At 38.1% G+C, this 23,222-nt stretch overlaps 1 protein-coding gene across 1 annotated transcript in view; it reads left to right on the top strand.

Moving 5' to 3' along the window:
• The window catches only part of RASAL1 (RAS protein activator like 1), a 1,855,221-nt gene that overhangs the window by 1,680,876 nt on the left and 151,123 nt on the right, over positions 1–23,222 (top strand). The window contains exon 18 of the mRNA XM_044068436.1: positions 2,034–2,169. Within this exon, the coding sequence (XP_043924371.1) occupies positions 2,034–2,169 (136 nt within the window). The remainder of the gene's footprint in view (positions 1–2,033; positions 2,170–23,222) is intronic.

The following is a 23,222-nucleotide window of genomic DNA, read 5'->3' as shown; positions in this document are numbered from 1 at the left end:
TGTTATGTAGACTGTAGAACCACTAATTTAGTATATTTTTGTTTTTGTACTATATGCCACACTTTTTACATTGGAAAGACTAACCGTCTGTTTAAAGATAGAATACTATATCACTACAGGGACATAAGGAATTGTAAGGAAAATAATGCACTAGCACAACATGTGCTATGCTTTGACACTGACCATAATTTTAAATTCATGGCTATAGAGATCATTCATACTAATATTAGGGGTGGCGATGTTAGGAATATTACTGAGGCTTTCGAAAAAAGATGGATTTTGTTGCTACAAGCAGATAAACTACCAAGTCTCAATGGGGCCACCTCTTGAAACCTTTTCTTAAGGGAGGTTCTTTGAAACACTGAAATGTCACTATGTTTTTATTATGTTTTTATTTACTCATAAATTGCTAATGATTTTTATACTATATAAATGTGTTTTTTACTAGATGTATGTGTTTAATTATGTACTGATTGGATACCGAGTGCTTTAAATTGTGGAGTGATGTTGCATTAAGTTAGTCTGATGAAGTGATCTGTATGTTCTTGAAAGCTCTTACATTTTTCTTACAATTAAGTGTTTTTTAACTGAAGCCTGAATATTTGATGCCATTATTTTTATTTTGATTCTTGCTACAGTTGTTTTTGGCATGAAATAGTACTGTTTGGTCCTGTTTTTGTCGTTTTATATAATTTAATTTTTACTGAAGCAATATAATGCTGTAAAGTGTCACAATAATGACTTAAAATGTGTTTTTTTTACTGTTTTTAGGCCCAAGAAACTTTATATATTTTCCTTGGTTTTAGCCACACTGGTTCACAGATATATAATAAGTTATTGACCACCGGGGCCTAGCCATGCAATCCAAATGTATCCCACAATTTATTGTGCTTTAGAGGTTATTTTAAGTGGTGTATATTAGTTAGGGCATGATTTATAGGTTCATAGGTGAAATATGCATCAAAGCTTCCCCTGACTGGGAATTTAACCTGGGCCATGGTGGTGAGAGAGTAAAATTCTAACCACTAGACCACTAGGCAAGAATCAAACCCTGTATCTTGTGTCTATGATATAAACAACTTAACCGTTGTACAGCACAGAAGCTTGTGTTGCTGCCTCATAGAACTTGGTTCTTCAGCTTAGAGTCTGCATTTTCTCAGTCTGTTGATGTGGGTTTTGCTAGGTACTCTGATTTAGTTCCATATCCCAGTCATGTGTCACAGTTGAATTTATATTTCATAGATTCATAGATTAGTACTAGGCTAACTGTCCTTGGGAGCCATTTTAAGCCTAGCCGATTACCCTATGTGAGAATCAAACCCTGCACCTTGTGTTTCTGAGGTAAGCATCTTAACCATTACACAAACCTCCCACCCCTCCAGATCTGCTAAGGAGGCATATATCATGTAGCAGTCTGTGCTTGCATCCTGTGATAGCTTGGTGCCCCATTCAGGATTAGTTCTTCTTCCCCTTACCTAATGAGTACTTTTATAGACTTCAGCTTCCCTCTCTACTTTGAACTTGATTAAGCAGCTCACAACCAAATGCATAAATGAATAGTCATACTGAGTTTTGCACCCAGAACTGCAGAAAAAAAGTTAACCAAATCCTCTATTCAGAGTATATTCATGAATAATCTACTGTTTGAGGTTTTTTTCCTAGATTTGGTAAAAGGAGACATTTAAGTGGGCAGAGTTGCTAAAAGATAAGCCTTCTTTTATATTTTTTCCCCAAGTCAAACCATTTCAAGGCTAGTACAATACTTGATTTGAAATCATCCCCTTTCAGAATGTTTTTTAGAGTATTTTCAGCATGTATCTGAGCTAAGCAAAGTGAATCTAAGTCTCTGTGATATGTTTTCATTGAGAAAGTGTGAGACATTCTGTCATTTTTGTATCACAGACACATTCTGTTTGATTTTATACTTTCTACATCAGCCAGTAGTTAAGAATGCAACACTATTAAGTATCACATTCTAAAATCCTTTCGACTAATATATGATTTCATTTTTTTTCCTTCCCCTCTCCCAACAGAATGTAAATGAACTTAATCAGTGGCTATCAGCAATCAGAAAAGCCAGCATATATAATGAGCGAATGCTTCCTTCCTTCCACCCTGGTGCTTACAAAGGTAGCCGATGGAGCTGCTGTTTGCAGACGGACAAGTCAGGTAGTATGCATTCAATACCATTACTGTGGCTGTTGCATCAGTGACCCTCTTTCCTTTAAAAAATAAGAAAAACTGCCACATGCTTTAGTAAATGAGCACTGAAGAGGACAAAAAGGTCACCAGAAGATTACCTTAGATGACAGGAATGAAATGAAAATAGGCTATTATTAGAATGAAAAATGTTATGGTAAATTATATGAGGCATTGTTTCTTTGTTGTCCCTCACTGCCCACTACAACCTTTAACCTGTCAGGTATTCACACAGTAACATATATTGTGGTAGTACATCAGTGACACACCAACACATGTACCAGTATAGGATATCTCTGAGATGTTAGCGAATGTACTGAGAAAGTGTGTTAGTGAGACAGTGGTGCCTATACACAGGCATAATATCAGTGAAATATAAATCCATGTACTAGGAAAATGTGTAAGTGAGACACAGCTGCATATATTGACAGTGAATTAGTGGGACATTGGTGCATATACTGACACAGTGTATTAGTGAGACACTGATGCATGTACTAGGCTAGTGCATTAATGAGTCACTGGTGCACATCCTGATACAGTGCATTAATGAGCGTATGCACTAAACCAGATAAGTGAGACACTGGTGCATGCACTGGGCAGTGCATCAGTAGAGCATCCATGTGTATGTGTACTAAGGCACTGCATCACTGAAACACTGCAGAATATACTAGACTAAGTGTATGACTAAGATATTGATGCATATACTATGGCAAGGTTCTGGTGAGGCACTGGTACATATAAGGGTTTACTGTAGTAATAAGACATGGTATATATAATCCACAATGTATTAGTGAGGCACTGATATATATACACTGGGCACTATAGCTGTAAGATGCTGATACTTATAACTGTATCAATGAAATAGTTTTTCCATGTTGTTGGGAACTGAGACACCGGTGTATATACTGGGGCACTACATCAGTAAGACACTGGTGCCTATACTAGGGCAGTAAATCAATGAGACACTGCATTAGTGAGACATTGATGCATATACTTAAGCTATGTATTAATGAGGCGCTGATACATACACTGAAGCAATGTTAGTGTGAAATGCTCATATTTGATACAACAGTGCATAACTAAACCTCTGCAGTATATACAAGTGTAGTGTATAAATTAAATGCTAGTGCATATACTTAGGTCATGTATTAGTAGGATGTTGGTACATGTGCTGGGTCAGTGCATCAGTGAGGCACTGGTGCATACACTGAGGCACTGAATCAGTGAAACACTGATACATGTAATTGACCATTGCAGCATATACTATAGTAGTGTATTAATGAGACACTAGTGCATGTACTAGGGACTTATTAATGTGACACTGGTGAATTTACCTAGTCAGTGTATCAATGAGTTGAGAAATGAGTGCATATTCTGAGGAGGAACATCAGTGATAAATTGTTACATGTACTACAGCAGTCTGTCAGTGACAGATTGGTGTAGGTATACTCAAGCTGTGTATCACTGACACAGAAGAGCATATATTGGGGCACTCTATCAGTGAGACATGAGTACACATGCACATACTGGGCCACTGTAACATCAGTACATATGTTCAGGGGCAGTGTATCAATGGAACGCTTATATTTGTAAGAGGATAATGCATCAGTAATGCACCGGTGATTATAATGGAGCAGTGCATCAGTGACACACTGATATATATATATATATATATATATATATATATATATATGTATATATATATATATATATATATATATATATGTATATATATATATATATAAAATAAAGGAAGTGTATGTAGAGATACTACTGCCTATAATGGGCAGTGTACCAGTGAGATATTGATATATATATATATATATATATATATAATGTGGATCTGGCATCTCACTATAGTGCTGAATGGAAAGATATATATATATATATATATATATATATATATATATATATATTTGAATAGTGCAAGAAACACTGGTGCATATAACTGCATGCTGCATCAGTGACAATCTGGTGTATGTACTGGGGCAGTATATCAGTCAGACATTGGTGCCTATTCAGGGGCACTGTAACAGAGACATTGGTTCATAGATTGAGACACTAACAGTAATACTGGCACATATCAACGGGCTGTGTGTTCAGTGAAACACTGTATATAACAGATCAGTGCAAGACACAATAGTGCATATAATGGCCTCAATGGCACTTTGATAATCATACTGGGGCACTATATCAGTGAGATGCTCATGCATAAACTTGAGCACTGTAGCAACAATGCTAGTGCATATAACAGTGTTGTGTTTAATTGAGATAGAGGTGTACTTACTGCACTACATTACTGGTGCATGTAATGGGTTACTGCATCAGTGAGATATTGCACTAGTATTGTTGCACTATAAAAACAATACTAGTGCATATAACAGTGCTGTGTATAACTGAAACAGCGGTGTACTTACTGCACTACATCAGTGGTGCATGCAAAGAGTTACTACATCAGCGAGGCATTGGCATCTGTTATGTAAGATGCCATATGCTTTTTTTTGAAGTTTGATAGGTATTCTTCAACTAGTACTGAAGTTCTGCTAAATTCTTCTCATTAAAAGTTCATGAATCATATTGAAAAGAAACAGTGAGAGGACAGCCCCATTTTCATTCCAGATTTTAAGGAGAAATGTTTAGGATAAAAAATTTACCCTACCTTTAGCAGCAGGTCTAGTATAAAATCATTTATCCAATTAGGAAATCAAGTGGGGCATTTCACGACATTTAAAGTAAAGAAGAGGAAGGATAAGTTAAAATGGTAAAAAGTATTTTCTGAATCTAATGTAACTACTGTCCAAGGACCATTTCAATGTTTATCCTCAGACAGAATATATAATACTGTACTGACTTGATCAAAAGGGGTTATAGTCTTTGACAAACCCTGGTTGTTTAATAGGTAGTTTCCTCCTGGCTTTGTCTAACCTGTTATCCAGGAGTTTGCCCAAGACATTATATCCTAAATACATCAGACTGTATGAATAGGGAAGGAGGAAGTATATTTCCCTGGCTGTGGAATAACTATAATGGGTGTCCAAATAACAAATGATGCAAAAAGCTAACTAGGCATGGAACGAGATGCTCCCCCTAAATCTGTAAGGTTCTTATTTAAGGTGATCAGGAACAAGTGCTTCTTCATGTGTTAAGTCCTCTATCATATCTTTTGTAAATTCAGAAAATTTGCCTTATTGGATGAAGAATATCTGTTTAGAGTTGAGCAGGTTGTCTATCATTCTATAGTATACTGGGCATTATTATTATAATAATAATAATAATTACTATTATTATCATTATTATTATTATTATTATTACTGTTGGAATGTTTGAAGTGTTCAGCTGATAGATTCATAGGTAGTTGCTAGGTTTGCAGTTCAGAACACCATTGAGGAGTTTAGCCCGAGTTGCCCATTTGCCCCTAAGCTCTGTCTGGTTAAGTGACTTACTCAGAATCACATAGTATTCACACATTAGACTGTACCTGGAAAGAATTACAAACTGATATATGTGAAAGCTTGTTGTAAGGGGGCAGCAATGCTTGAAAGGAGCAATTACATGAAAGTGATAAGAGATGGATTTGCCTAATCTTCAAGACAGGTTAAAAACATGTTTCTTCATAAGTGTCCTATGATGTTTTGTAGCTCTGGATTGCAGCCTACTTTGATCTTTTTTCATATATAGATATGTGCTTTTTCTTCGAAACAATTTTATTGTTGGTGTTAAGAACTTTGTTATGTTGTACTGCTTGTGTATGATGATCACCATCACCTTGCACAACATGCATGTGAGGGTGATCAGTCTGTAATTATCAGTTTCTATAGAAGGTTCTTCCGTATGGATTAACACTACAGTACTCTGCTTCCACATGCTTGGGATATAACAAGTTTTAGTGATGCATTAAAATTGTGAATAAGGGCTGTTTTTAATTGCAGCAATTAAGCTTCCTCATATTAATTTAATTTTGTATGCATTTATTTGTTTTGAATGCATTAACCAGGGCAGAACAATAATTATATGAGACCAGTTTTCTTTTTCATCCCTGAGAATAGCAAAACAGAGTTGAAAAGTAAAATGTTCATACTATGTAATATCAACAAGGAGTACATTTATGAAATGTAGTTATAGATCCATTTACTCACCATGAGATACATGTAGCTTGGAGAAAGATAGTAAGGATGAAACTTAGAAGGAATTTATAACAGAGGTAGCAGTGGTTACGTTATGTGCCCTGCAGGAAGGTACCTGCATTTTGCCTGCTTCTTAAGTTGACTTAGCTGGGCATATAATCTGGGATATGAGGAGATGAGAGGCAGTGATTTCCAAAGTTTTTTTTGTTTGTTTTTTTTTTTTGCGTAAAATAGAAAAACAATGATGATCGATATTAATTTGGATTTGGGGTCCTATGTGGGCTTAACTTTTAAGGCTGTATGTGGGTAATCACCTTGTCAGTTTAGAAGCTAAGTGTAATAAGCTGTGAGCGTTTAGGAGTTTAAATAAATATGAGCACTCTAGGAGGTCAACTTTTTGTCTGACTAGTAAACATTTTGCTTTTTCAGTGTTTTTCATGCAAAATGATAGATGCCTATTTTGGTGACTCAATACACTTAACACTTCTGTTGAGTAGCAAAAACACAAGAGATCCTGTCATACTAGAGAACCAGAAAGTAAACAAATAATGTCCTCTTATGTTTATGGACAAAAAGCTCTGTCTTGTTTGAAAAATGTATCAAACCTCTCACTACATCATATACCTCACAGCTGTGACCGCATATCCACTTTCAGCATTCATTTCTGAATATTGGTAGTGTACTGCTAACCAACTGGCATCTCCCAACTGCATCCCCTAACACCTTACATCAGGGGTGGCTGTCCCTTTTTCCACACAGTATCTATATGTCTGTGTTCATGCCTTGGAGACTGAGTGACTAATCTGCTTAGTTTATTAGTAACGGATTGAATTGCTGTGGTGTGCCCTTTGGAGGTTATAGCAATTAAGGGAAGGATGTATTCCAGTTGAAAGAGAATTAAGGGAAGGATATATTCCAGTTGAAAGAGAAGGATATTTTTCCTATGACTGCTGTTGTTACAAAAGAGAGACTTGAATGAGTATCTCATCATATTAATACTTTATCTTTCAAATGTCATGTAATAATGCCTGTGGGTTTCAACTCCTACCCTCAGTTGTGCATCTTTCCATCATTAGTAATTAGTCAACACCATACTCACTGGTGGGAAAGGAACCTAACTCAATGTATTCCTAGCCCATTGAACAAGTTAGCAATACTGATCAAGCAAAGTACCACTTTTTCTGCCTTTAAGACTAATCTTGATGATTGGATGCGTTGACATAAATCTATGCCACGGTTATCATTTATGCTCAATAAGTTGTTGATTCTGTACCTGTTAATCCAAACAATGTTCCTTTTCTCTGTTCATTATTGGTTATAATTGCATTGCAATAACTGTTTTGCCTCTGGTCTTGTTCCTGCCTGAAAAATGATCCCTGAACCAGTCCACCCACCTACTTCAAAAAAAAAAAAAACAGACAAATAACTCCACCATATAAATTTACTGTTACATGTATGTCTCACATGAATGAATTTATTGACACAGTTATTTTAAGGTGTTGTAGGGATCTGTGAATAATTCTCAGTTTAATTTCTCCATGTTTTTTGAGGTATCTAATACCATGACAGAAATGAACCCCATTTCTAAGTCAGCGTAAATTAAAGTTCATGAAATTGGTATTGTTCCAGTCTTTGATATTAGAAAAAAGTGCTCTTCGCAGCACCTGCAATATTCCCAGAACTGACTCCTGCATTTCATGCAACATTACATGCACTGGTAGGAAATCTAAATACAATTGCAGATTCTTTTTTATAAGACCCGTTGCTCCTACTGTTATTGGAACTGTCTGGGTATCTTTTTTCCACATTGCTCTCATTTCTGCCTACAAATCTTGGTATTTTCTGACTTTGTGTGTTTGTCTCTGTGCATAAAACATTGTGACTGCTAGTGTAGCAAGTTCATTGATCAATAGCACTTTAGTTTTATTTTTTTTTCTTTTTATGGACTACTATATCTGATTTCTCGTATCCCGTTTTGATCTGTTGGTAACGGGTGTTCCCATGTGATGCATACTTCATCATTCTCTATAATGTATTGTGGTTTACATTTCCAATGATTCTCAGCTACTACAATGTTGCAGTGTTTGCACAATCCCCCATGCAACAGTCTTACACATTATTGTGCTTTTCAGTGTTCAGGTCCTCTGCCATGAGTGTATCACATCCAACAAGATGATGTGAGACTGTTTCCAATGCTTTTTTACAGAACCTGCATTCATCTGTTTCTCCCATATTTTTAATGAACATTGTCAATCAACATGTAAGTAGTCCACTATCCCGGGCTGTCATTATTAACCTTTCATCTTTTGGTTTCAACTCACCTGTTCTTAACCATTCTGCATCAAATCCTGATCAATATGAGGTTGTTCCAGGAGATCTCTATACTTGCCACTATATTTATGGCTTTTCCACATTTCTTTCCTTCTCATCTGATTCTTGTCCTTATATGGTTGCTTTTGTGTTTTCAGGCATATTCAGTTACTGTCTGATTTTTGTCTATTTCTGGTTTGATTTCCATTCCTGTTTCACATTGGAATGTTTCTGCTAAAGTAAGCAGAGAAGTCATCTTAGACTTCTTCTTCTCATTGTTTTAAAATTTTTCACCATGTTTGGATCTGATGCAGTCCCGGTCTTACATGAAAAGGCCGAAATACCGCAGTACCGAAGACGAAATGAATGAGATGACATCGCCAGAACTTCAGTTTCACGAATGACCTGAATGCCAAAGGATTTCACAGGGTAAGTAACCAAGCGGCCAGCAAGGGGAAATTGCCCTTTTCCCCACTGTATTGCAATCCCGGAGTTGGTATATTTAGTTATGGGAGATGTAGGAGGAGCAGCCCCCCAGATTGGGGGGTGTGAGGGGGTACCTGGGTGGGTTTGAGGTAGGACAGTGTGTTTTGTTGTAAGATGGTAGCCAATCGGATACTTGTGAAATCCTTCGGCATTCTGGTCATTCATGAAACTGAATTTTCGTTGATGTCGTCTCATTCATTTCGTCTTTGGTAATGTAAGATTTCATTCTTTTGAAATAGACCTGCAGTCCCACAACTGCAGATTTATATATGTAATCAATTTTTAGGAGGCCCATACCTCCTTCAGAGCAAGAAATACATAATCATGGTATACATTGATTTTTATATATCATTTGATAAGCATGAAATATTTTTCGTGTTTTACTGTCAAGTTGATCCAATACCTTATGGGGCCAGTCAGTTGCACCAAAACTGTAAATTAAAACAGGAAGAGCAAATTGGTTTATAGCTTGGACTTTATTCCTAGATGTCAAGGCTGTTTCAGTATTATTTTTAGTCTTCTAAAGTATTCCTACTAAGTGTTACTCACATTTGTTTCTTATTTTATTGCTAGTCCTTCATCGGTTGCTAAATATTTATACACTTCCTCCTGCTCAAGTTCCTTTGTATCACATTCCTGTCCCAGACTGATATTTTCTTGGTACTGCAACTTTTCTACTTTAAATGTTGCTTTTGTACATTTAACTAGACCAAATGACATTCTTTTGTCAACTGAGAAATTTTAACCACTTGCATTTGTGCTTTCCACTCCTCATCTGATGAACTGTACAGTTTTATGTCATCCACAAAAAATAGATGAGAAGTCTTTAAGAAAAGTCCTTTTCTGGGAGCCAAATTATAATCATGACCTAATCTGTTAAGTAAACAACTTAATAGGTTAAGGGCAAAACAAAACAATAGCAGTGGCAAAGAATCACCCTGAAATACACACTTTTGAATTTTTATACCTGGCATAATAATTTGCCCTTTGTCATGGCTTAACTGCAAAGTGGTTTGCCACTGTTTCGTAGTCACTTTAATGTAATTAATCAATGTAGGATGTATCTTATACACTCCTTTATCCGTGAATGTCAGTTGCTGTTAAATGATTTTTTGTAATGCTATACTTAGATTCTTCCCTTTTACAATTCTCTATTATAGATGTATTTAGCAACAAATGATCCTTTTTATCTATATAACTTTATTTTGTTACCTTCTTGTTCTATTGTCATGAATGAGGTTTTTTTTTTCCAAATGGCTACAAACTCTGTCTGCATTAGTTCCAGTATATAGTTTTTACATTGGCGGAAGGCTAGTTATTGGGATAAAGTTTTTAGGATAGCTTACAGGTTCATTCTTAAGGAGGAATATCATTTTTCCTGTTGTTAACCAGGTCAGTGTCTGTTTGGGATGCAAACATAAGTAATTTTTACTCGGGAATAATCTTTGTGTAAGGATGATAATACTTTTAGCCCGAAATGAAGTACACTATCTGGGCCTACGGTATTCCAGTTAGGAGCTTTTCTTAATTTTGCTTCAATTTCTCTGGCCATTACTTCATCACATTTTGTATCATTTACATTTGAAGTTCTTACTCTTTCTTTTAATTTTCTTTTCTTTCCATTTATTATCTTTGTTATGTTCCACATGGTCTTCATAATCACTCCGCAACATTGACTGCATCAAGAATTGCCACTGTTTCCTGCTCCTTCCCTTGCTGTGCAGCTCCAGCTGACCTTTTATACCAGTTTCCTACTGAAGGCTCCAGAACATCATAATGTGGCAAGTCATCAGGTGCCTCCTTTTCTACCTGCTTCTCCTTAGTTTGACGACACATTCTTCCATCATGCTGTGACACTACCTGTGCTGGATTTTCTACATGAAATCCTACACTTCACAGGTAACCCATAACTTCAGTTTCTGTTTAACTTCCTGCCACTAATCCTCTTTTCCACTTTTCCCCTTTGTTTTCTTATTTTTTGTATTGTGAAATTTTTCATATCCAAGTGCCTTTGCCTGTAATTCTCTTCAGATATCTTTGGTGTTGCTTTTTTGTATTGATTAGTTTTGCTTTCTCCTTTGCATAAATATTGCACCATTTCACATCTCTTTTTCTTTCCCATACCCATTTTTCTTCTTCAGATGTCTCCTGCTCCACCTGTTTCTCCGTAATTTGGGAACTCATTGTTCCACCATGCTATAAAATAACCTGTGTTGGATTTTATACATTAGATCCTTCACTTCTTAGGAATTCCTTAACTTCAGTTTCTATTTGTTTAACTTCTACCGTAGTAATCCTCTATGTTTTCTTATTTTTTGTATTGTGAAATTTATCATATCTAGGTGCCTTTGCCTGTATTTCTCTTCAGATATCTTTGGAGCTATTTTTTGTATTGATTAGTATGGCTTTTTCTTTTCTATAAACATTGCACCATATCAGATCTCTTTTTCATTCTCATGTTCATGTTTCCTTTTTATACCTTTGAAAAATCTCTGGGTTTAGTTCTTTATATTTTTGCAGTTCTGTTGCTTCTTTTTCCAGGCAGCCCAACTTTTCTTCATTTATGCATTGTTTTTCATTGGTCTCTTGTATTAATGAATGCAAATTTGCATTTGAAGCATTTGACAGTTTTTCTTGTGCAAGTATTTCTTCTTTCCTCTAATTTCTGTCTATTTGAAAATTCTGGGTGACTTGCTTAATAGTAACGATACATAAGTTCTTCCTTATCTTCAGTAGTCCACTCTGTCATCTTTATGGCTTGCTTTTAGCCTGTCAGCTTTTGTGTGTTTTGTGGATGACTAGTTCCTTCTACAAACGGATGGGGGGGCATCTCCCCTGAGCCTGGCCTAACCCCATTGTAGGGATATTTCCATGTCTCGCGGATTCTTCACTACCATTTATCCTGGGACTTGCATACCCAGCTGTCCTTTTTATTTTTTAGCCTACACCTCTCTTTGATATATGTTATATAAGATACAGGGTATGTATCAGTGTTGTCTTGGTGAGATTTTGTGAAAACAGGGTCCACCATGTGAAGGTACTCACCAAGACTTGAGGATGAATTAATTTCCAGCAATGCTACTCTGATTTTCTTGCTAATTCATCATCTTCCCATTTGGATCACATTTCGTCACCTCTCCATTTGGACACTTTTCATCATCTCTCCATTCAGACTGCTTTAATCATCTCTTCATATGGACCCTTTTCATCGTCTCTTCACTTGGAAGCCTTTTATCATCTCTCCATATGGGTTCCTTTCATTATCTCTCTCCAGTCTAACCCCATTCTCCAATATGAGACGTAATATGCAGTCCAAGGTGTTTAGTGCAAGAAGATTGTTCAAGGCATTATAGCTGCTTATGAATGTGAAAACATAAATGGGGAGGGTTGCATCAGGAATGGCATCCAGCGTAAAACCTCTGCCAAATTACTGATGTGGAGAACATTTCATAATTACATACCGGATCGGTTGAGGCCCAGGTTAACAATGACCACCACCAGTACTGTTAGCCAACAGGGTGCTGGCGGAAATTGGGCTACTCTTGGCCGAAGAAGAAAAGGAGGGGGAAGGCATGCCCGAAGGCAGGAAGAGAGGAGGAAGGTTAGGAGTGTAGTACTGAGGGTAGGAACTTTGAATGTTGGCAATATGACTGGTATAGGAAGAGCTGTAGCTGATATGATGGAGAGAAGGAAGGTTGATATATTGTGCGTGCAAGAGACCAGATGGAAGGGAAGTAAGGCCAAGTGTATAGGAGGCGGGTTCAAATTGTTCTATCATGGTGTGGATGGCAGAAAAAATGGAGTAGGGATTATCCTAACGGAACAGTATGCCAAGAGTGTTTTGGAGATGAAGAGAGTGTTTGATAGAGTGATGTTTATGAAGCTTGAAATTGATGGTGTAATGATGAATGTTGTTAATGCATATGCTCCACAAGGTGGGTGTGCGATGGATGACAAAGAAAAATTTTGGAGTGAGTTGGATGAAGTGGCGGTGAGTGTACCCAAGGGTGAGAGACTAGTGATTGGAGCGGACTTCAGTGGGCATGTTAGTGAAGTGAACAGAGGAGATGAGGAAGTGATGGGTAGGTATGGTGTTAAGGAGAGGAATGCAGAAGGTCAGATGATTGTGGATTTTGCGAAAAGGATGGACATGGCTGTGGTGAATACATATTTTAAGAAGAGGGAGGAGCATAGGGTGATGTACAAGAGTGGAGGAAGATGCACGCAGGTGGATTATATCCTATGTAGGTGGGCCAGTCTGAAGGAGATTGGAGACTGTAAAGTGGTGACTGGGGAAAGTGTAGTTAAGCAGCATAGAATGGCCTGCAGGATGATGTTGGTGATCAAGAAGCAGAGGAGGAGTGTGAAAGCAGTGCCAAGGATTAAATGGTGGAAGTTAAAAAAGGGTGATTGTGAGGTGGAGTTCAGGGAAGAGTTAAGACAGGCAGTGGGAGGCAATGAAGAGTTACCGAATAGCTGGTTAACTACAGCAGAGCTAGTAATGGAGATTGCTAGGAAGGTGCTTGGTGTGACATCTGAACAGAGGAAGGAGGACAAGGAGACATGGTGGTGGTATGTGCAAGTACAGGAGAGTATACGGAGGAAGAGGCTGGCGAAGAAGAAGTGGGATTGTCAAAGAGATGAAGAAAGTAGACATGAGTATAAGGAGATGAGGCGCATGGCAAAGAGAGAGGTTGAGGAGGTTAAGGATAAGGCATATAGAGAGTTGTATGAGAGATTGGACACTAAAGAGGGAGAAAAGGACCTGTACCGATTGGCTAGACAGAGGGACAGAGCTGGCAAAGATGTGCAGCAGGTAAGGGTGGTAAAGGACTGTGAGGGAAACGTACTCACAAGTGAGGAGTGTGTGTTGAGTAGATGGAAAGAGTACTTTGAAGGGCTGATGAATGAAGAGAATGAGAGAGAGAGAAGGTTGGATGATGTGGGGATAGTGAATCAGGAAGTGAAGCAGATTAGCAAGGAGGAAGTAAGGACAGCTATGAAGAGGATGAAGAATGGAAAGGCTGTTGGCCCAGATGACATACCAGTGGAAGCATGGAGGTGCTTAGGAGAAATGGCAGTGGAATTTTAACCAGATGGTTTAATGAAATTTTGGAAAGTCAGAAGATGCCTGAGGAGTGGAGAAAAAGTGTTTTTGGTACCTATCTTTAAGAATAAGGGTGATGTGCAGAGCTGCAGTAACGACAGAGGAATAAAATTGATCAATCACAGCTTGAATTTATGGGAAAGAGTAGTGGAAGCTAGGTTAAGAATGGAGGTGATGATTAGTGATCAGCAGTATGGTTTCATGCCAGGAAAGAGCACTACAGATGCAATATTTGCTCTGAGTGTGTTGGAGAAATACAGAGAAGGTCAGAAGGAGTTGCAGTGTGTCTTTGTGGACTTAGAGAAAGCATATGACAGGGTACCTAGAGAGGAGCTGTGGTATTGTATGAGGAAGTCGGGAGTGGCAGAGAAGTATGTAAGAGTGGTACAGGATATGTACAAGGGTAGTGTGACATTGGTGAGGATTGCAGTGGGAGTGATAGATATGTTTAAGGTGGAGGTGGGATTACATCAAGGATCAGCTCTGAGCCCTTTCTTATTTGCAGTGGTGTTGGACAGGTTGACAGATGAGATTAGACAGGAGGCCCCGTGGGCTATGATGTTTGCAGATGATATTGTGATTTGCAGTGAGAGTAGGGACCAGGTTGAGGAGACCTTGGAGAGGTGGAGATATGCTTTAGAGAGGAGAGGAATGAAGGTCAGCAGGGCTAAAACAGAATATATGTGTGTAAATGAGAGGGAGGATAGAGGAATGGTGAGGATGCAGAGAGTAGAGATGGCGAAGGTGGATGAGTTTAAATACTTGAGGTCAATAGTTCAGAGTAATGGTGAGTGTGGAAGAGAGGTGAAGAAGAGAGTACAGGCAGGATGGAGTGGGTGGAGAAGAGTGTCAGGAGTGATTTGTGACAGACGGGTACCAATAAGAGTGAAAGGGAAGGTCTACAAGAGGGTAGTAAGACCAGCTATGTTATATGGGTTGGAGATGGTAGCATTGACGAAAAGGCAGGAGTCAGAGCTGGATGTGGCAGAGTTAAAGATGTTAAGATTTGCACTGGGTGTGACTAGGATGGACAGGATTAGGAATCAGTATATTAGAGGGTCAGCTCAGGTTGGACAGTTTGGAGACAAAGCAAGAGAGGCGAGATTGCATTGGTTTGGACATGTGCTGAGGAGGGATGCTGGGTATATTGGGAAAAGGATACTAAGGATGGAGCTGCCAGGTAAGAGGAAAAGAGGAAGGCCTAAGATAAGGTTTATGGATGTAGTGAGAGAGGACCTGCAGGTGGATGGTGTGACAGAGCAAGATGCAGAGGACAGGAAGAAATGGAAACAGATGATCCACTGTGGTGACCCCTAATGGGAACAGCCGTAAGAAGATGATGATGATGAATGTGAAAGCATATATATATATTTATATGTATACATATAGTGACATTAGTCTAGACTATTTGAGGTTGACAAAAAATAGTCAACAAAAAGAGGTCTAATCCTAAAAGGCTGACAGAAAAAAAAACACTTCAAAAGACAATGTATTTGCATTGTGCAAGTCCTCTTCACTCCCTCTGCTAATTAAATATACCAACTCTGAAGTTGCACTACAGTGGAGAAAGGGCACATATATTGATGTAATATCAATTTTTTAAATATTATCTGCTTCCGACCTTTTTTGTCAACTATTTTCATGTTGAGCTTAAACAGTTTACACTAATGTCACTAGACACATATGTTCTATAGCAACAATGAGGGAAAACAACAAAAAACACTAACACTAATCACATACACATACTCGATTGTACACTACTACAGATGCCCACAAACACCATTTTCAATTCATATTCAATAAAGCACACACATGCATTACAAACTATAAGCACAAGGACACATGCATGTGTCTCTATATCACTTACACACACTTGATTACACCATACGCCAAGAAATACACTACCATTAAATACAGCTTTTTGAATGGGGCAAGCACCACTGCACCCCCACAACCCTGCAACTTTATATATAGACCAGCTTTGACATCACACAATAGTGGAGAAAGGGAATATTCCTAATCCATGCTGTACATGATCTTGGTACCATTCTGATAGGATGTTCAGTATGCACACCGACAAATACTCATTTTCAATTACTTGTGTTTTTCATCATATGAGAGACCAATGAAACATTTGATGAGCTGTTCACTGAATTGACTGAATGCTACACACACACAGACACACACACACACACATATATATGTATATGTATATATATATATATATATATATATATATATATATATATATATATATATATATATACAGTATAGTAGAAGTTCTAAACAGCAGACATACAAACGCTCTTAGAAAAACAGAGGTTTTATTTGGCCAGATGTAAGGTTAGCCTGAGTACACCAAAAAAGGACAGAAGATACAGTCTGTATCATAAAAGAATAATTAAAATCATTAAACAGTGCTAGCACAGGCTTCAAGTCTAACAGACTTTGAAGCGCCTCTTATGTCAATCATGCCAAAATATAATAGCACCTAGCAGAAATATACAGAACAGTCATTTTGGATGTCTGTCCTTGCAAGTATTTAACTTCTTAAAGGAAATAACCCTCAGATACACCTATTAATCTGTGGCACAGAAATCCTTTTCCAACAGTTTTCCAGTAAATTTAGCTCTATGTTTCAACTGCCAAATTCCCAAAGTTGAGCTGATAACTCCAATTTTAGAGCAGGCTGATCTGGTCTCTATATGTCTCTGCTTTAGAAAATACTCCAGGCTCCTCCACGCTCATGAATGAACTACTTTTGTCGTATTTCAGATTCTCCGGCTTTATAAAAGCACAGGTAAACAGCTGCTTTTCATTACCTGGAGGGAAGTGCTCCCAGTATAAATGGGACCAGTCTGTTTTCCTGTATCTGCATTTTCCCATAATAAAATAAATTATTGTTCTTTCTTCCAGAGTCTCCATTTAAAACCACTAAGAGCCTGATGTACTACCAATCCCAACCTGTGTCTATCAGTGCCATCTGTTAGGCATTCTCCCAGTGAAACCAGAACTAGATCCTGCACAAGGTGGGATAGGCAGATGCCTAGTGCCCGGTGCTGTCTGGGGAGTCCAGCTGGCTTAAAAAATATATACAATTTTTCATTGCTATAATGCTCCATGGTGGCTTCAAAAGAAAAGCTCTGTGTCAACCAACCATAAGTGCACACACAACCAGCAAACAATATCACTCCTGCCCAGGACATTTGAACAGCAAATGGCAAATGTCTCTCAGGAGAAGTTGAGATGTTAAGTATGAAATTGTCCTAAGACTGTCCTTTTGAGGTGTGTGTGTGTGTGTGTGTGTGTGTGTGTGTGTGTGTGTGTGTGTGTGTGTGTGTGTGTGTGTGTGTGTGTGTGTGTGTGTTAAGCAAAATGCCCAGTTAGGAGCACTATCTAGTTAAGTGAATTGCTCAGAGTTGAACCCTGATCCATAACTATGGGAGCAAAATCTTAATTGTCTACACCAACTGCCAGGCCTTCTTTACCTTTATTTTTTTGTTTTTGTTTTTGTAAATCTGTGAGGATTACAGTCTGTCTATGTCAGTCACAGAGTTTTGTAGTTTGGGTTACAACTGTTTGCCTAGCACTTAGTTTAGATGAATCAGGTTATGAACTGTTAAAGAGCTGCCTGCTGTAGTACATGGTTTGATTCCCTCAACCTTCATTTGTCTTCTGTGTGACTCTGCTAAGTTACTTCACCAGACAGTATTCCTGGGCTGCTCCTAAAAAGTGATATTTGTCCAGTGAGCTGTTCCAGGTTGTTAGCAAATCTGCTACACACTTGTCTTTTGAATTTCTGCACCCATTACATACATTAGTACTTCACTATATACTATCTGGGGATAAATACCAGCACATTTCTTATGGTTTAATGGGTTGCCAGATACATTTTCACTAAGTGATCGTTTCAAAGGAGAAGTTTACTTTTTCTTATTCTAAGCCAGTTTTCAATGTCAGAATGTTTTGTTTTGTTTAGAAAATAGCTGGCAGTGTTTTTTTCTGTAAAATTTAAAATAAAAGTTTTAAATGAAATCCACAGCTCTGTGGTAATTATAAAAGTAAAGAAGAAAATAGTATGTACACTGACAGGTTTAAACAGTGTTTAGGGTATTTGGGGAAAGACAGCCATGTAATGGGATATTGATAAGACTGACTCCATTTGTCCACAGTCCAGCTCTATTGACTCTGGATGCATATGCTACTACAATACAGCATCATTAGCCATATAAGTAGGTCTGACCTATACTGAGTGATGTCTGATGGAATAGCTATTCTTGTTAATAGAGAAGACATAGAAAGGTCAAAATGATATGCAGTTATACGGCAAGCATGTAAGTCACCCCCCAAAAAATAGTATGTTTTATGCAGTAATATTTCCGATTTTTTTATGATTTGTGGGCTTCTGAACAAAAGCTGTTGCAGTATTTATATTGCCTTTAATTGTTTTGATTTATTCATTGCACTAATGAATGAATAAATTCATTAATAGCCCTAGATTGTTTAATACAGTGTAAAAATGTTACATTTTAGTAATATATTTTTGCAGTAACTTCTTTATAGCCTCCAGCAAATGCAAAGGGGTTGACATTTGTCAGTTCATATAGTCTGCATTATTTGAGTGTCTCATTTTCAGCATCCATTATGTAGTTGTTGCATATTACTGTAATACAGTCTCGTCGACAAGACTGGATTATAAAGGTTAAAGCATTTGGTTAAAAGCTGTTAGTCTTAGCACAGAAGACTAAAGTTGTTAATGAGCTGCTTCCTGTAGCAACAGTTCATGGTTTAAATCTTTCCACCTTCATTTACCAACTGTGTGACATTGAGCAAGTCTCTTAACCTAACCAGACAGTCCTTTGGAGCAATTGGAATATTGGATTAGGCTCCTTATTGGTCTCCAGGACTGCATGGCTAGTAACTATCAACCTGCTGTCATTGTTTGCCAGCCTTTCCTTTTTGCATAACTAATGTAGTTCAGTAAATGTTATGTAATATCCCCAGCATACCAATTTTAAAGTAACCTAGGTAATTTATTTTTATGGGTAGAAGGCACTGCATTGAAGTTCAAAGTCATTTGCCAGTAGCAATGCTGGCATTAGTAATAGTTCTCTTTAATATGGAATTACTCAGATAACTTTTACTTCTGCAGAGATTGTGCATATTGACTAAGCATGCATTATCATGTGGTTAATATTTCTTAATGCTGTCATAAATACTTCTTCTATTTACACTGTACTACACATATGGCTAGATGTTATGGTCTGATGCTAGTGAATTTATCCAATGCTACCAATAAAGTAAATGTAATTTATTTCTTCACAACAATAAGGAGTAAAACAGTCAACAAAGTGGTTCTAACTATTGTTGGGGGTGGGGGGTCTCTGTGGATAAAAGTACCTTACGCTCTTATCTGGTCATTTTAAGCAGTCTTTAATCTAGCTTTGCAGGACTAATGTGTGAGTGAGTGAGTGAGTGAGTGAGTGAGTGAGTGAGTGAGTGAGTGAGTGAGTGAGTGAGTGAGTGTGTGTGTGTGTGTGTGTGTGTGTGTGTGTGTGTGTGTGTGTGTGTGTGTGTGTATGTGTGTATGAATTAAGTTGCAATACTTTGGCTACTATGTGTTTGTGTGAAATAAATTTGAAAAATGTGACTTTGGTCCTGTTATTGTTATTAATTTTTGACACGGACATCTGAAAAGGATGCAGTCAACAATGTACCCATAATTGCTGGGTTTAGAGGATCTCTGTGGATAAAAATGACTGATCCTGCTGAGCTGATAAAGTTAAAAAGTCGGTATGTCTTTGCAGGACTAGTATGCATTTGTGTAAATCAAACTGGAATACTTTACTGAGGACATTTTTATCATAATCAGACATGATGTGTACACAATGAGAAAAGTGATGGTAATTATTAAGTATAGATATTAGTGTATTATAATGACAGCAGTTTGAGTAGCCTTTTATGAATTAAATGTTCTGAAATTATTCCTTTTGTCATTATTGGTTCATATGTTTCATTTCATTGCTTACAGGAAAAATGTTTAAAACTACAAATGTATAACACTTTTAACAAATGTTGCTATATTAAATGAGAAATATAATTTAAAACAATCAGGAAGGTATCAAACAACATATGCTTTTATGCACAGTCCTAAAAATGTGGGTGGGGGCATGGTTTGAATACAGCCTGGGCCCCAAGGTACACTTAATTCTCCACTGACCAGATGCATTTTCAATGAACGTGAGCTTCAATGCATTTCAATGAATGTGAATTACAAGTGAAGAGAAGTTTACTGTTGATCATGCTAAACCTGTTTTCAGTGTGAGACTGTGTTGCTTAACAAATGGCTATAAGTGTTTGTTCTATGAAGTTTAAAATAAAAGTTTTAAATTAAAATACAAATCTCTGTAATCATTGTAAAAAAATTAAAGAAGAAAATACTACGCACACTGACAAGTTTGAACAGTTCTTGTGTTAATTCAGGGGGAGAGAGACAAGTAGTTACCCTGTCCAGACCCACTTTGATCATAATCTGGCTCTGAGTAGAACCATCACACTATGCTACAGATGACCTCCCCAGCTTGAATCCCCAGAAATTAAACCTGCAGAAAGGTCTGTGTGCCATAGACAAACCATCCTCAGCACAACAGGAGAATCTTCCCTGACTACCCTAGACATATTCTCCATGGAATAGTTCAGTGTCTCATCCTGCTAATGGGCCCTTTTAAAATTTTATGTGATTTATTTGGAGCCTAGTCAGACCGCAGGATAGTTGCAGGAAATGAAGAAAGTAACCTCTGGACAGACTACTGGAATTTAGGCTAGAGAAGGAAATCTGTGACAATCTGCTGAAGAGCGGCTCAGTTAACCATGTAGGGAGCCCAAATAATATTCCAGAGGAGAGAGAAAGAGAGGGGAGCCCTACAGCAGATGCTTTGGACAGTGAACCTTAAGAAAGGATGGAAAGGAGGTTTGGGAAACACAGCTGTGATATGGACCAGGGAGGCAGTGAAACCGTACTGAAGCTTACTGCGAGTGGGTTATGGAAGGAAGAAAGGAAGGAATGAGACAAACCTGGCACAAATTGCAGGAGTGTATACCTGAGTGAATGGAGGAATGGAGGCAGCTAAGGTAGCATTATGGTATGGATAAGAGAAGTTAGGAAGTGTAGAATAAACTGCTGGCGAGTGGACAAGGAAGGAGAACTGAGAGATGCAAAAAAACAGGACATACTAATAAGAAGTGGGCCAGGGAGATGGAAAGCCTAAAGACTGGGATGAAAAAGAAGAAAATCCAGAACAGACTTCTGGCATGTAGGCTACACATCCCTTCCGCTGTCATCTGTTTTATAGGGGTACCATACTCACATCTCCTTAACATGATTTATGCCCTCATTTCTTGTCTCTGTCTGTTCTGGATCCTAGTGAGAAGAGTTCCAGCATATCTATGTAGCTGTCATGTCTTTAAACTTTTGTCTTGCTTTGCAAATGTATTATGGTACTTGTATCTGTTGTTTCTTGTTGTAAATTGCAACCCAGGCTGAGCCAGTATTGGGAAATGTTTGATCAGTGTTCTTCCCCAGTTAACAAACAGACATAAACAAATAAATAAACAATCACTTTTGGTGACTTTCCTCTAGGCTTTTTCCAACAGCCAGATAGCGCTGTCCTTATCTGATTTCCAGAATGTCATTTAGTACTCATGGTGTGGACTAGCCAAATCCATAAAAACTGAGAGTATTATTTCTATCCTCCTATAAACATGTTGTACATTCTGTTTGCTGCTACCATTGCCCTCTCCTCTGCTCTTTGTGATCCTACTGAGGTGTGATTAAAACCCCAGATCACCTTATAGCTTTATTGTCACCAGTTTCAATCTTCTAGTTGATGTTTTTGGTCAAAGTGCAGTACTTTGGATCTGTCTGCACTAAATCTTAGCTGAAATCTTCCTACTCACTTGGTTAGCTTTTGAAAATCTTCCCTTGGACTCTTTCCCTCTCCCATTATTCATTGCTGTATGTCTATCTGTGACATCACTGAAGATGCTGACCCTGTTGTCTGCCCCCCTGAGGTATATTTGAAGTAAACACTGTAAAGAGAACTGGCCCCAGGCCTAACCCCCGCAGTACGTTATTACCACCTACTCCTGAAATTGCTTCTCTACCTCAGCATACATTTCATGTCTTACCTTTCAGCTTTACACCAGTCCTGTTGATCAGGCTCTGTCTTTTCTCCTTCTCCTTTGACCACCTATCCTAGACAATGTCAAAGACCTCAATAAAGTGCAGGAGGACCACACCCAGTAGCACCCCCTGCCATGTTCTCCTGTAACCAATCATAAAAGTAGATCTGGTTTGGGTAACAGTACTATCTGATAATGAACTCGTGTTTTTTGCTGCCTGGAAGTTAATCTTCTGTGAAAGCAGTTGTCATTCCTTCAGGGTTCTCTCCATGACTTTCCCTGTCACTGTTCTTAATCTGACTATCCTGTATTTTGACAGATTTCATTGTGCATAGTTGTCACACTTACCCTCTTCAACTCCTCAAGCCTGTCTGCTCTGGTAAATGATCTGCTGAAGATCTTCCACAGGAAATCCACTTGTGTACTGGTCAGATTCCTAACACTGAAAGGCAGTTCATCTAGTCCTTGTATCTTATCATACAGTAGGATAGGCATTTCTCTTTCCACCTCCTTCCTTTTCTGTCATGGTGTCTTACCACTGCTCTCCCCATTCAGCACCACTTCACTCCCAGTATGGCGCCATCAATTTACATTCTGAAGAGTGAGGTCAGGTTCATTTCACACATCTGCTTTTTTCCATTTGTCATTCCCTTCCATCTTTATACAGCCTGATTTGGCCTGTCACTTTCTCTTCCTGTTTGTATCATGCAACTAAAACACATTTATTCCTTTTATTGACCTCTTCTGCCAAGTCCATTTTTGACTTATAATTTTCCTGCTCTCCAATCCTTTTCTGTCCTTATGCTTTCTTCCTC

This window comes from Protopterus annectens, chromosome 4.part0, assembly GCF_019279795.1.
Source record: "Protopterus annectens isolate FY-2018-M chromosome 4.part0, PAN1.0, whole genome shotgun sequence".
Lineage (NCBI taxonomy): Eukaryota > Metazoa > Chordata > Ceratodontiformes > Protopteridae > Protopterus > Protopterus annectens.
The sequence above is the reverse complement of the archived record's forward strand: the minus strand, read 5'-3'. Positions and strand labels throughout refer to the sequence as shown.